Raw genomic sequence first — 12,671 nt, 5'->3', positions numbered from 1 at the left:
TTGGAGACATCTGCTGGCATAGCGGATAGGCATTCAGTGCTGGCATGCTCCAACCTGAGCTCATCTCTTCCCTAAATTACCTCCTCTCAGTTACTGAAGTCATAGACCTGGAAGTTACTCTAGATGTCTCCTTCCTGTCTGACAAACTGCCAAGTCCTCTATGCCACTGCAGCAGCATTTGAACTTGTCTTCAGTCTTGTCCCTCTCCAGTCCATTGTCCACATTGCTGCCAGAGCAGTCTAGGTAGCTGAAGCATACATTTGACCTTTTTATTCTCCTTGTTAAAACCTTTCAGTGGCTTCTCATTGTATATAAGATAAAGGCCAAGTTACCAGCATGGCAAACAAGGCTCTTCATGACCGAGCCTCACCTGCCTGTTTTTCCAGCTTCATCTCCTGTCCCCTCTCACAAAGTTCTCTCCTTTCTAGTAACGCAGAACTGCTTGTAATTGCACACAAACAGCATGCTGTTTCATGTCTCCACACCTTTTCTCAGGCTATAACCTCTGCCTGGAGTTTACCCTCCTTCCTTCAAGGCCCTACCCCAACCCCTTCTGGTTCTGCAAAGCTCACCTCAACTGTCATCTTCTCCAGCTACTTTTCTTCAGTGTCTCTGTTACTTAATGCACTTACCTTACTACACCATTGCATCATTCACTTGTAAACACAGGTAGTTCTCAAGAGCAGGGACTATCTTTGCCTCCTTCTTTCCACTGTCTGGCATGGAGTCTTACTCCCAATGTGGACTCTGTAGATGTTGAGTGAATAGGTACCATGAATAAGTGAGTGACTTGAAGGAAGCAGGAAGAAGATCGGAGAGGGGGATGCCACACTGCCCAGTCTCATCTCCTTGGTATAAGTCCTTCATTGGTGGGATTATAGGATGAGAAAAGGGGCCCCTGGGAGGCCTGTGGGGATCAGTCTTGGCTGCTGCTGGTGCAATTGACTTCTTTCCAGGACTCATAAAACTCGCTTCTGGCCGAAATCGATTTTAGAAAAAGCTATTATCTAGGTTTCCCCCTACCTTTACAGCTGACATGCTTCTCTCTTCCTGGGATATAAGATGCTAGCAAAAAAATGTCACATTTTTTCTTAAAGTAGGAAAAGGTTTTTTATATGTTTAATTTTTTGAAAGTGCTGAAGTTTCTGTTTTCTTTTAGAAGAAAACTGATTTTTCACTGGGATTTTCTCAAGGGCCACATGCAGGTATACAGAAAAGAGAATGATATGTGTTTGCATACAATTTGCATATATCTGTGTAGACTGGATCATCTATTCTCAGAGTACTTTCTTTTTTTATTTTTTTCAAAAAAAAATTGAATACTTGATCAACTTTTCAATGGAAAGAATCAATAACAGTGAAAGGCAGTGGAAACCACAGTGGAAGTCCCCCTTCATAGAGATCACCTCTTTAGAAGAGTCCCCATCCTCTTCTAGTCTTTTGTAAGATTTTGGATGGTTGTGGTTGCCATGATAAAAAATAGCAGCAGCCATCTGCATGCCAGGATAGCTGTCGTGTATACTTTTATCTCTCTTTTTCCACTCACCAGCCCTTAGAGGTAAATGTTACCCTCAGCCCACCAACAGGAAAACAGGCTTAGAGGGGCAGCAAAATTTGCCCAAGGTCACTCCTGTGGGTAGTGGCAGAGCCATGATTCAAACCCAAGGCTATCTGGCCCCAAGGCCTTTGTTTTTAAACTACTAAGCTGTATTTTCTGCCATTTGTGTACTGCTTGGTGTTTTGTCTTTTGTCCTTGCCATTACCAGGCATAGACAGATACATAGTTTGGCTGTCATTTGAATGGTAGTGGACTCTGTTGCACAATGTTGACGTACCATATTATGTAAACATCTCCCTACTTAGTTTGTTTCCAGTTTCTCAATATTATAGATAGTACAGGTGTAAATATCTTTGCACAAATTAGGGTGGTTTGTTGGAGTTTTTAGGTATTTGATGTGGTCCACAAAGTAGTATTTTTGAGCCAAAGAGTTATAATTTTATGATTCTCCAGGAAGTCTATACCATTAATTCACCCAAGCAGTGATTACTTTTGGAGTGCCCACTGTGTACCAGGTGCTGGACGTGAAGAGGTAATTCAGAAACAGCCTCTCTCTCAGAGAACTAACAGTCTGGTATGGGATGGATGATGTGGCACAGAATGAATGCTACTAAAGTGGGGGTTTAGGCAAGGGGCAGTGAGAGCACTGAGAAACAGTCCCCTGGTAGTATCTGTGAGTGTTCCTTTCCCTTTGCAGCACTGGGCAAGACAGGGGAGGAGCATGATAACAGGGCTGGCTGCAGAGCTGCCTCCTGGCTGAGGACATCCCCGCCAACACCCACGGGCTTTCCTGCAGCCGCCACCTCGCTGCCCATCTGCCACTAGGAGGCGCCGAGCAGAGAAGCTGGTGGGAGGGGGCACCCAGGACAACAGGACTGGGGGCTCCAGCAGTGGGAGGAGTGGCAGCCTAAGCACTCGTCTGTCCTCCAGGCCTCCTCTTCCCCTGTATGCCCACCGCAGCCAGGATGACAACACGGTGCCCAGTCCACACTCATTCAGCAGACAGGAATGTGTGCATGCCTTAAGGGCATATAGCTCAGTGCGTTTTCACGCACACACCAAGCACTGTGCTGGATGCTAGGAATGCAGAAGTGGCCTGACGTGGTCCTTGACCCTGAGTTGTACTTGGTCTAGAGGGTTGGACAGACAAGGGAAGAGACAATCCAACTTGTGTGCTGGAGGTCTTCACAAGTGGCAACAGGAGCATTGAGCTCCCCAGTGAGTCCCCTGGCAGTATGTGAGAGTTCATTTCTCCAGTCCTCCACTCTTATGACTTTTGACTGTGACATTGCCCATCGTCCAACCTGGAATTTCTCCATCTATAAAATGGAGGGAATGATATCTATGTCTGCAAAGGGCCTTCTGACTCAGATATGCCTTGAGCCTAAAGCAAGCCTGAGCTTCTTCCACAGAAGAGCCCCCATCCCTGGTCCCCACTTTAGTCACTGAAGAAAGTCTCCTTTCTCTTCTCCCCCACATGCTCTCCTTACATGGTTTTCCTTGGCATTCTGCCTCTGGCCTTTTCCTTCTCTCTTTCTATGTATGTTCCCATGACTTCAGTTACCACTGTGTACTGATGACACCTACATCTCCATGCTCGCCCCCATCTTCTTCACTGAGTTCGTGACTCATATAACAATGAAAATAATCAGGATTTGCTAAATCCCAGATACAATACTGTAATTACGGTATATTATCTCATCTCATCTGTCCAACAATATTGTGAATTAGGCAGTGCCACCCCATTTTATAGGTGAGTAGAACCAAGTTCAAGAGATGCTGAGACTTTCCCAAGGCCCCAAAGTTGATAAATGATGGGGCCAGGATTTGCAAACCTCTACCTATTGAGCTCCACTGCCCACGCTGTTATCCATCACCCTATATGTCCTAGAGTACAGGCAGCCGCCAAAGACCTATTTCCACTTGGATATTTCACATACGCCTCAATTTCATGTCTAAACTTGGCCTCATCATTTCCCTTCTGTACCAATCTGCCTTTTCCTCTCTTCTCCATTGTAATAAATGGCACCATCAACCCAGTGATACCCCAGCCAGAACCCTGGGAGTCTTCCAGGATCCTTCCTCTCCCTTACCAACCCCCATCTCCCCAACAATCTTCTCCAATCTTCTTCCACATCACGGTGATTTTTCCCCCACTCTGCTCCAACCTCGCTGCTGTTGCTTTCCAAGGCCATTGATCCTGTTCTCTTTTTGGGCTCCTGCAGCAATCTTCTTGCCAGCCTCCCTGCCTCGACTCTGTCTGCTTGAGTCCATCCCCTGCACACCAGCCAGGGCAATCCTTTGCAAACACACATGTGATCACCCCACCTTACTGCTTCAAAACTTCGACTGCTTTCTGTGACTCCACAGCAGAGCTCAAAGCTGGCCACCCATGGGCTGAAATCCATCCAGAAGACATGTTTTGCTTGGTCCAAAATGTTCTTAAAACATTTTGAATTAGTCGCCAACATTGGAAAATCAGGAAATTTCACATAAAAGTTCATATATATTGGCTTCTCTTGCAAAAGTGAAAAAAACTGGTAACTCTGGGTCCACATCCCTTCAGGGCAGTGATTGGATGGAGCTGAGTGGTGGTTGCCCTCTTTAGAAGGGGTGTGGGCTTTTCAGTTTGACAGTCTCCAGCATCCCCTAGCGTCTCTTAGGCCCCGGTCACACCCCTGCTTCCAGTTGTCTGCCTGAGAGTTGGGGCATTTGAGCTCGTGACCCTGGTGCATGGGATGAAGCCCAAATCCCTCAGCATGGCTTCTCGGGTCCTATGTGTCCCAACCTGGAGCAGACCAGCCCTGCCAACCTCTGAGTCTAGTACCTGCTAACTGCCCCATTACACTCTCCCCTGTGGTCCCATGGAACTGTTATCCATAGTTCTCTGAATTGCCCCACTCTTGTCTGCTTCCATGCAAGCTTATGCTTTGGAATTCCTAGGCCCCTCCTTAACACCTATTTGTCCTTCTGGGCTTTGCACCAATACTTGCTCTGCCAAGAAGCATTCCTTGTGCCCCTGGCTGAGTTTTGTTTTCCCATAACAGGTGGCGCAGACCTCAGTCATCCCACCAGCTACCCTATGTTGTAGTTGTTGACTGTGAGTCTGCAATTGCAGGGAAGCTGCCTTCTTTATCTTCCTGTCCTCAAAGCTTTGCACAGGACTTGGAATACACAGGGTGCCTCGTAACTGTTGAGTGAATGGATGAATCAGTGAAAGACTGACTTGGGAAAATAATAGTCTAGGATGTGATGTCACCCCTAATTGCTTGGGGTGGGGGTTCCAGGTCTTTCACTCTTCTGCATTCCCCACTCTGAGTTCCCACTCAGAGTGATACCCACAACATCGTATAAACCATGCCCCCATTCTCCAAGCTCTGGAATACATCCAGCCCTACTGGGATGGTACTTTTTAGCAATGATAGAGGTAAAATACGTCATTTTTGGTATCCCTGGGGGAGAGTTGGCACGTTCTTCAGTTATTTGAATGATAATGATGATAATGCCAGCATCTAACACTCACTGAGCACTTACATTGTACCAGACCCTGAACTAAGAGCTCTCAGTATATTGTTTCATTTATTCCTCCAACACTAAGAAGTAGGTAGTACTATTGTCCCCATTTTATAGGCAAGTAAACTGAGATATGAGGATTTTAAACAACTTTTCACATGGCCCGTAAGCGGTAGAGTCAAGATTTGAACTCAAATCTAACTTCAAAGTTAACATTCTCAATCACTACAGCATACTTCCTCAATGACATTTCTCTTTAGAAACATGAGGAAATAAATACAGGAATGAAGACTATACAATTATCTATACAGTAAGATTGCAAATATTAATTTAGAAAAGAAAGAAAAGAAAATCCTGAGGCATAGAGAAAATGACCAAAGAGACAAACTCGTGAAAATTTTCTTTAATGAGTACATACCACTTTTATGATTAAAAAAAGTCCTCTCTTTGTAGTGACCCCGGAAACAAGTGGCAGGACAGAGGGCAGGAAGGGGCTGGGTTGAGTACCCAGCTAATCAGCGGGGCTGTCTCTTGAGTAGTTGACACTGATCAGTAGAAGGAACAGTCATCAGGCAGCAGCTGTGACCTCAGTACCTGCACCCTCATGGTGCAAAGGTGAAGTGGGTCACTATTCCTGCCATCTCACTATCTCCCCTCTTCCTCCAGGTGCTTACACTCCAGAGCCCCTCAGCAGTTTCCGGTGGGCTCTTCTCTCAACTGGCCTCATGTTCTTTTATCACTTCAGCGTCTTGCAGATCCTCGGCCTGGTAAGTTTGGTTATATCCCCTTCTATCCCCTCTGTTTGCAGTTCTCCATAAATCTCGATAATCCTGGTTGGCGCTGGCGTATCACTTTGTTTTGAAAATACAAGATGCTAAAGGCCAGGATGTCAGATTGTTGTGTCTGGATTGCTGATTTATGATCTACAGCCTTGGCCTCTCCAAAGAGTTTTCTGAGTCTTTCAGTAATGACTGTTTCTTTCATCCCTGGGGAGGCAAGGATGCCTTTCACTCATGGCCACTTGGGTCGGAAACAATGAGCTGCAACTGGAAAGTGGTTTGTTGTGGACCCCATGGGGAGGCAGGACTCTAACCCTGGCCCTTGGCCTGGGGGAGTCTTCTGACCTTGGGTCCATCCTGGTCCCTTTCATAGGCCCTGAAGGCTGGGCTATTCCCTGAGCTTCATGGCCAGTGGAAGTGTGGTGTTGGGGAAATCCTGTGGCATTCTGGGGTGTTTAGAACTTCCTGGAGTCATGAAGAATGGTTGGACTCAGTAGCTGAGTTATCCAGAGCCCAAAATTGCTGAGTGTAAGAGTGTATATCAGTGGCAAAATGAGTAGGAAGAGCTCAGGGCTGGAGCTGGGGGTCAGGAGACCCAAGTTCAAGTCCTGGCTCTGCCACTGCTCTGAATGAGTCACCTCATCCTTGAGGGCAGAGAGTTCTCCACCTCTCTGTGACATGGTATAAAAGCCCCAACTTCCCTGAGAGGTGGTGAGGACTCGTCTTTAATGTGAACAGGCTTGAAGGGCTTTGGAAGGCAGGTGCCGCGACCGTCCTTGGGGCAGGTGTGGCATGTCTGGTTTTGTGTGCAAGCGGCAGTAATGTAGCATTGGCCATGTGGAACCTCGCGTGACCTAGCATGACTAGGGCGTGTAACCGATGTCCCCAACACCTTTGTAGACGCAATCACTTTCTCTTCCTCATTTTGGTGGTGTATGGCTCTGCTCTGGTTTGCTGGGGGCTTAGTCTGAGCTCCTTGCCAACAGTGTGAATGCTTCCCGCGCTCTCAGGAGGAAGCCATACAAAGTTCACACCCTTACCACTCGCTGCTCTCCACTGGGACCCAGATTCCAGGGGCATCGGTGTGCTCATGTCACTCTACATACCATGCTCAGGCAACGCTGCCTACAAGGAGGGCAACCCTCACCCCATTCCTCAACGTAAACCCCCATCCATCTTTCATGAGTCCATTCAGGTACTACTTCTGTCATGAAATCTTCTCTGAGGACTCAGCCCCCATACTGTATACTCCTCAGACCTCCTCATGGTGTATAAAGCTGGGTGAGCCCTGTCTGGTTTGGGGTCAGATGTAGTAAACCTTTGACCACCCCCACCTGATTGATTGCCGGTTACGTGGAGGCAGGGACCACGCTGTGGGCTGTACTTTTAGCCTGCAACACCTCTCTGGGGACCAGGCACATAGTAGATGCTCAGGAATGGCAACAAGTTCTGGGCCCAACCGGAAGGCAAGACCGTGAGCAAAACTGAACAGCTTTTCCACTGGACAGCCCTCCCCCATCACCTCCAGAGGCCTCTAGCCTTGACTCACTCAGAAAACCGAGGGGAGAGAAGAAATCCCTTTATAAACAGGTGGGGATTGGTCAATCCCTCCTTGTCTAGTCCCCCATTAGGTAGAGATGGCCGAACTGGCAGAAGCCAGAGAAAGCCTAAGGATGGTGAACGCTCACTCTACCTCCCTTGTCCCTGCAGGTCACCGAAGTGAATTTGAACAACATGCTGTGTCCGGCCATCTCAGACCCATTCTACGGCCCCTGGTATCGCATCTGGGCCTCGGGACACCAGACTCTCATGACCATGACCCACGGGAAGCTGGTCATCCTGTTCTCATACATGGCTGGGCCCTTGTGTAAATATCTGCTGGATTTGCTCCGGCTTCCAGCCAAGAAAATAGACTGAAGGTGCTTATTTTTTTTTTTTTTTTTTTCTCCCTGAGGAAGCAAGTCGTGACTTGACTTGGAGAACACCCAGTTCTTGATGAAATCATGGGAGAGGGCAGTAGGATGTTTGGTGTATTTCTTTTTCCTCCTTTCTGTCCCTTTCTTCTACCACTCTTCCTTCCCCAGCTCTTCCCCCTAGGATGTCTCCTTGAGCCTGGGGTGTAGTGCTGGGCGCTGGATTTTCCTCCTTCCCTTTGGCTCTCTCTCTGCTCCTAGTGGCCTTACATGGGGAGATTGCAGTGAGCGGCTGTTTCACTCTGCTTGTCGGTGCTTTAACAACAGCTGGTTGAGGAGAAAGGGAACAACAAGTAGTAGTAGTTCTTTTGGCATCGAAGCAATGAGATTGCGTTGTGTTTCATTTCTCCACTGCCAGGGACCTCCAGGCTTATGCTGGCGTCCCATTTAGTCTCCAGCACAGCTCTTACCACAGGGAACTGAGGCCTTGTTTCTATACCAGCGGCAAGCCCAGAGCCGAGGGATTTCACAGCTCACGGTCAAGACAGAACCAGCCAGATTGTGGTCACTGGTGTCCCATGACTCAAAGTAAGCAGCCAACCAGCACTCGTAAGCAGCCAACCAGCACTCCCTCCAGGATGCTGCCTGGGATGGGAGGTGAGAGCACCACGCAGCCCAAGGGCTAGATTGCATTGAGAGGGTTGGAGACCTGTTGCAATGACAAATCCAAAGTGAAGAGGGTCAAGATATATACAGTACTAGGCCGGACCCTGTGTAAATTCTGCCTGTGAGAGTTGAGAACTGATGCATATCCCAATCAGAAGTGAGCACAGAAAACTGTGATTTGAATCATACACTCTGTTTTAGGTAAATGCTGATAATAGATATGATTTTAATCTTGAGTGCCCCTTAAATGTGTTCCCTCTCCCTCCCTCCCCTTCCCCCTCTCTCCCTCTCTCCCTCTCTCCCTCTCTCAGGCAGCTTCAGGGAAGAATGAGCTGGAATTGGCTGGTTGATTGGTTTTTGAGTTTGGAGAATCCTTGCATCAGGGCCCAGTTCTGGAAGACCCTGTAGATCTGTGTCTTGGTTTTACAGGGAATGTCAGCATCCTGGGTTTGAGCAGCTATAGCTCTTGCCACTGTTGTTTCCCTAGGGCCAGGTTTCTGCAGTGGACCCAGAGTCAGTGCTGAATCGTTTAATGTGGGGGACATCACCTCCTCCTCATCCTGTCTGCCCCAGAATCTTATGTCTAGATTGAAAGGGGGCTGCCAAGGAATTCGGTCCTCGTGGGTGGAGGTTCAGGTGCTCCACAAGGAGAAACTTTCGTTGAATGACTTCAGCTCAGTTATGCACAGACCTCGAGCAGGCAGGAAGTGGCTGGGCATTGCTGACTCTTCATTGACTCTCACTAGGAACAGATTTGCTTAAGAACAGAAAAGATCATTTGGTGACTTTGTCTGGTGAGCCTCCCTTCCCCTCTCCAACTCTGGGCAATGCAGTTGACCTAGGCCGGTTCCAGTATTTCTAGTTTGACCATGTTCAACTACATTGAGCTTCGGTGCCTCAGTGGTCATAATTTTAGCAAATGGACCTATGGGAAGCCACCCTGGGAGGGACGGTCGTTCTGCAGAGGCCTGAGGCATTGAGGCTATCAATCCCCAGGGCTTGGGGAGCAGGAGGGGAGAACACCAAGTGCTCTTACTCTCCTGAGCTCCTTTTGATGTGTAAGCTTTGTTTTTGCCCTCGTTGAAGGCAGGGCCAAGCTTTTCTTAGTGCCTCTTACCCTCCAGTGGCCCTCCAGTGGAGGCGCTTCTTGAATGGCTGCATTGGCCCTGCCCACCATCCAACTGCTACATGTAGGAATTGCTGATGAGGAAATGCACAACGCCTCAGTGCCCCTTGGCCTCTTTACAAAAGGAGAAGTTGGAAGGGGATTGTGGGAGGAGCCCCTGGGGGCCTGGCCTGTCCTCCACCAGAGCTTGGAGTTGCTGCCAGCAGAGGATCTGTGCCTCAGCTGAGAACTAGCTGCGGAATGTCATAGGGGTGTGCCTGTGTACGCCCTCTGCTCCTCCTCGTTTCTGTGGCATGGCACAGGTTGCCTGGTTGCTCGAGCTTTCCCCATGTTGGCATGCTTGCCTTCGCTCTGTCTACAGCTTAGCACCCCATTCTGGAGGGCACTTTCTGGTGCTTGGAAGGAGAGAAGAAAGCAAAAGCCACATACTTGGCATGGCCAAGCCAGAGACAGATCCACCTGTCAGGGGAAGGAAGAAGTAAAAGGGGCATGCAGGGCTTTGGGGGGCCAGATTGGCTCAGAAACATGTAGGTCAAAAGAACAGAGGGCCGAGGCGGGAGGATCACGAGGTCAGGAGATCGAGACCATCCTGGCTAACATGGTGAAACCCCGTCTCTACTAAAAATACAAAAAACTAGCCGGGCGTGGTGGCGGGCGCCTGTAGTCCCAGCTACTCGGAGGCTGAGGCAGGAGAATGGCGTGAACCCGGGAGGCGGAGCTTGCAGTGAGCCGAGATCGCGCCACTGCACTCCAGCCTGGGTAACACAGCGCGAGACTCCGTCTCAAAAAAAAAAAAAAAAAAAGAACAGAGGGGGCCCAGTCTATAGGCTTCACAGGGAGCCATGGCCTGTATTTGGGGCACTGGGGAGCAGCAAGCATCTGAACTGGCCTGGATCTCACTCTTATCTTGGGCCAAGCCAACGTGGAGAGAAGCAACCCAAGCAGACTCCTGGCAGCCTGCCTTACAGGGTAGCCCGCCTTATAGGGTAGCTCTCATATCTGCGCAGTGCCGGCCCTCTACTGCCCCGGCTTTGGTACAGGACTGAGGGAGAAGCCGGAGCTTGCACACCCAGTGGCCAGTGGGGCTGTCTTCCCAGCTCCTCCTCAGGGCTTTCCTGTCAGTGCCAAGCCAGTTCCCCAGCCAGGTTTCCATGTGTCATTTGCCAGTGTGTGGGAGCTCTGCGCGTGTGTGAGGGTGTTTGTAGAAGAGGGCAGTTTCCTTTCAAATGGCCTCAGGAAGGAAAAAGAGTGCTCCCTTCAGCCCCCAGGTAGCCTTGGCCAGGGATATGGGCCGAGGAGAACAGTCTGTGGAGCTGGCCAACTTGTGGCATCCACTCGAAATAGCAGAGACCCAGTCACGCCTACTTCCAGTCTTCCCTGCCCTCAGTATTTGGTTTTGTACACCAAAGATGATCTGGCCCATCTTCCTCCCAGAGACACAACAGTAACACGTTCCTCTGTCAGCCTGTGAAGGCATGCAGGGTTCTGAAGCCACAGACTCAGTCTCCCCAAGTCAGCAATCTCTTTCTCTCTCTCTCCTCAAACTTCATCGCAGTCATAGAAGCTGCTTGCAGGGTCGCCGGGCTAACCAGGGTGATCGGCGAACTTTACCGTACAGTACCTCAGTCTAGCTGTCAGATCATCCCTTTTGCTGTAGCCTCTGTTGGGGTTTTTATATTTGTGATCATTGGTAATTCGGTGTCTTATGAAGTGGGCACAGCTCCCCACAGAGAGCAAGTTGTCAGCAGGTCTCTGTGCACTGGTGTTGGGGCAGGGCAGTGCCCTGGGGGTGAGCGAGGTGGCTCAGGGCAGAAGGGCCCTGTTCCCCCCTCCCTCTGCCAAAAAGACTTCCTTGGATTTGTAGACATTGACCCAGAGTCATCTGTCCCCTCCTGAAGAGAATTTTCTTACTGGTTTCTACTGAAGGGGAGGTAGGGGAGGAGGAAAAAAGGACCATGTGTGATGCTGTTAGACAAGACACTGATGCTGATTATTCAGGGTCTCCTGCAGGCCCTTGTGGGCTCCTTGGCAAGGCCCCAGGCTGGGAAGGAGCTCCCCCCACAGCCCATCCTGCCCACACTGTGGTGGGTAGAGTCAATGACAGGGAGGCAGCCCTCCTATTGTGTATATAGAGTGGGCTGATTTGGGCTCAGGAAAACCTAGTCGCTTGTTGCTCTTGTCTGTGACATTTTTGTACACTGGTTTGCTACTCATGGCAAGAAACAGACAAAACCCCATGAAAAACAAAACAAAACAAAAGTCATTTCAAACAAAGCTGTTGTTTTGAAAACTCTTTCTTTTGGTGTCCATTTTGTGTTCTATTTTAAAGAATCTTTCATTTATATTGGTATTACTGTAGTGAAGAGAATATGATAGGCTGATCTGTAATGGTTTCTGCCAGGAGCTTAGCAAATGCCTCTGCCCCTCTTCCCCTACCCCTGTCCTTCCTCAATTCCCAGCTGGGATTGCTATGCACTGGGCAGACCCCTCACTGTCTCCCCTGAACCCCCGCACAGTGGCTGCCCTTAGAACCAATCTTTATACTCTCCCAAAACAGCAGCAGGCTGAGGATTTTTGTCAGGCTGGCTCTTGAGTGCTCTGTGCCCCCACCAGTTTGCTCACCTCTTGGGGCATTTTGTAATATGTTTTCTCTGTCTTGTAAAACCTTTTGATTGTACCGAAATGGTTTCTGCAGTCGCCTTTGGAAATAAATAGTCATTAATTTGTGTACTTAGCATTCTGAATTTTAGTCTCAGGTGTTTCTGTTGTTGAAGATCCTTGAATGAAAAGGAACCCTCACCATGGGGCTTACTGTTATAATGTTTCTTAATTTACTGTTATTAAAAGATATATGAGAACCCAGGAGTCCTGGCCTTGCTTCCCAGAACCCTCTCAGAAGGCCCTCTGCTTTGAAAAATAGACAAAAGGGGCCTCTGGCCCTCTGTGCTGTGGAAGACCCTCAAAGGACAGCTGGGCTGTCTCAGCACACCTTTGTCCTGGGAGCTGTGTGGCTGGTTGGCCTTGAATTCCCACACATTGCCTACTTCTGCCAGGGACCCAGCAGGCCATTTGCTCTTAGCAGAGGGCTTGTCTGCCAGGCACATTTGCTGGGCTCT

At 49.1% G+C, this 12,671-nt stretch overlaps 2 protein-coding genes across 4 annotated transcripts in view; both read left to right on the top strand.

The window, feature by feature from the left end:
* The window catches only part of TMEM164 (transmembrane protein 164), a 174,013-nt gene extending 166,147 nt beyond the window's left edge, over nt 1–7,866 (top strand). For all 3 annotated transcript variants that reach the window (XM_011984516.1, XM_011984515.1, XM_011984517.1), the window contains 2 exons: nt 5,738–5,838; nt 7,561–7,866. In XM_011984516.1, coding sequence (XP_011839906.1) covers nt 5,738–5,838; nt 7,561–7,767 — 308 coding nt within the window. In that variant the 3' untranslated portion in view covers nt 7,768–7,866. The remainder of the gene's footprint in view (nt 1–5,737; nt 5,839–7,560) is intronic.
* A 475-nt stretch (nt 7,867–8,341) lies between these two features.
* LOC105542835 lies at nt 8,342–12,413 on the top strand. The gene is made up of 4 exons (XM_011984534.1): nt 8,342–8,420; nt 8,917–9,049; nt 9,516–9,619; nt 10,563–12,413. Exons 1-4 carry the CDS (start codon nt 8,342–8,344, stop codon nt 11,024–11,026), a joined length of 780 nt encoding a protein of 259 aa, XP_011839924.1. The 3' UTR covers nt 11,027–12,413.
* Nucleotides 12,414–12,671: the final 258 nt, after the last annotated feature.

The sequence above is a fragment of the Mandrillus leucophaeus genome, unplaced genomic scaffold (assembly GCF_000951045.1).
Source record: "Mandrillus leucophaeus isolate KB7577 unplaced genomic scaffold, Mleu.le_1.0 Scaffold269, whole genome shotgun sequence".
NCBI lineage: Eukaryota > Metazoa > Chordata > Mammalia > Primates > Cercopithecidae > Mandrillus > Mandrillus leucophaeus.
The sequence above is the reverse complement of the archived record's forward strand: the minus strand, read 5'-3'. Positions and strand labels throughout refer to the sequence as shown.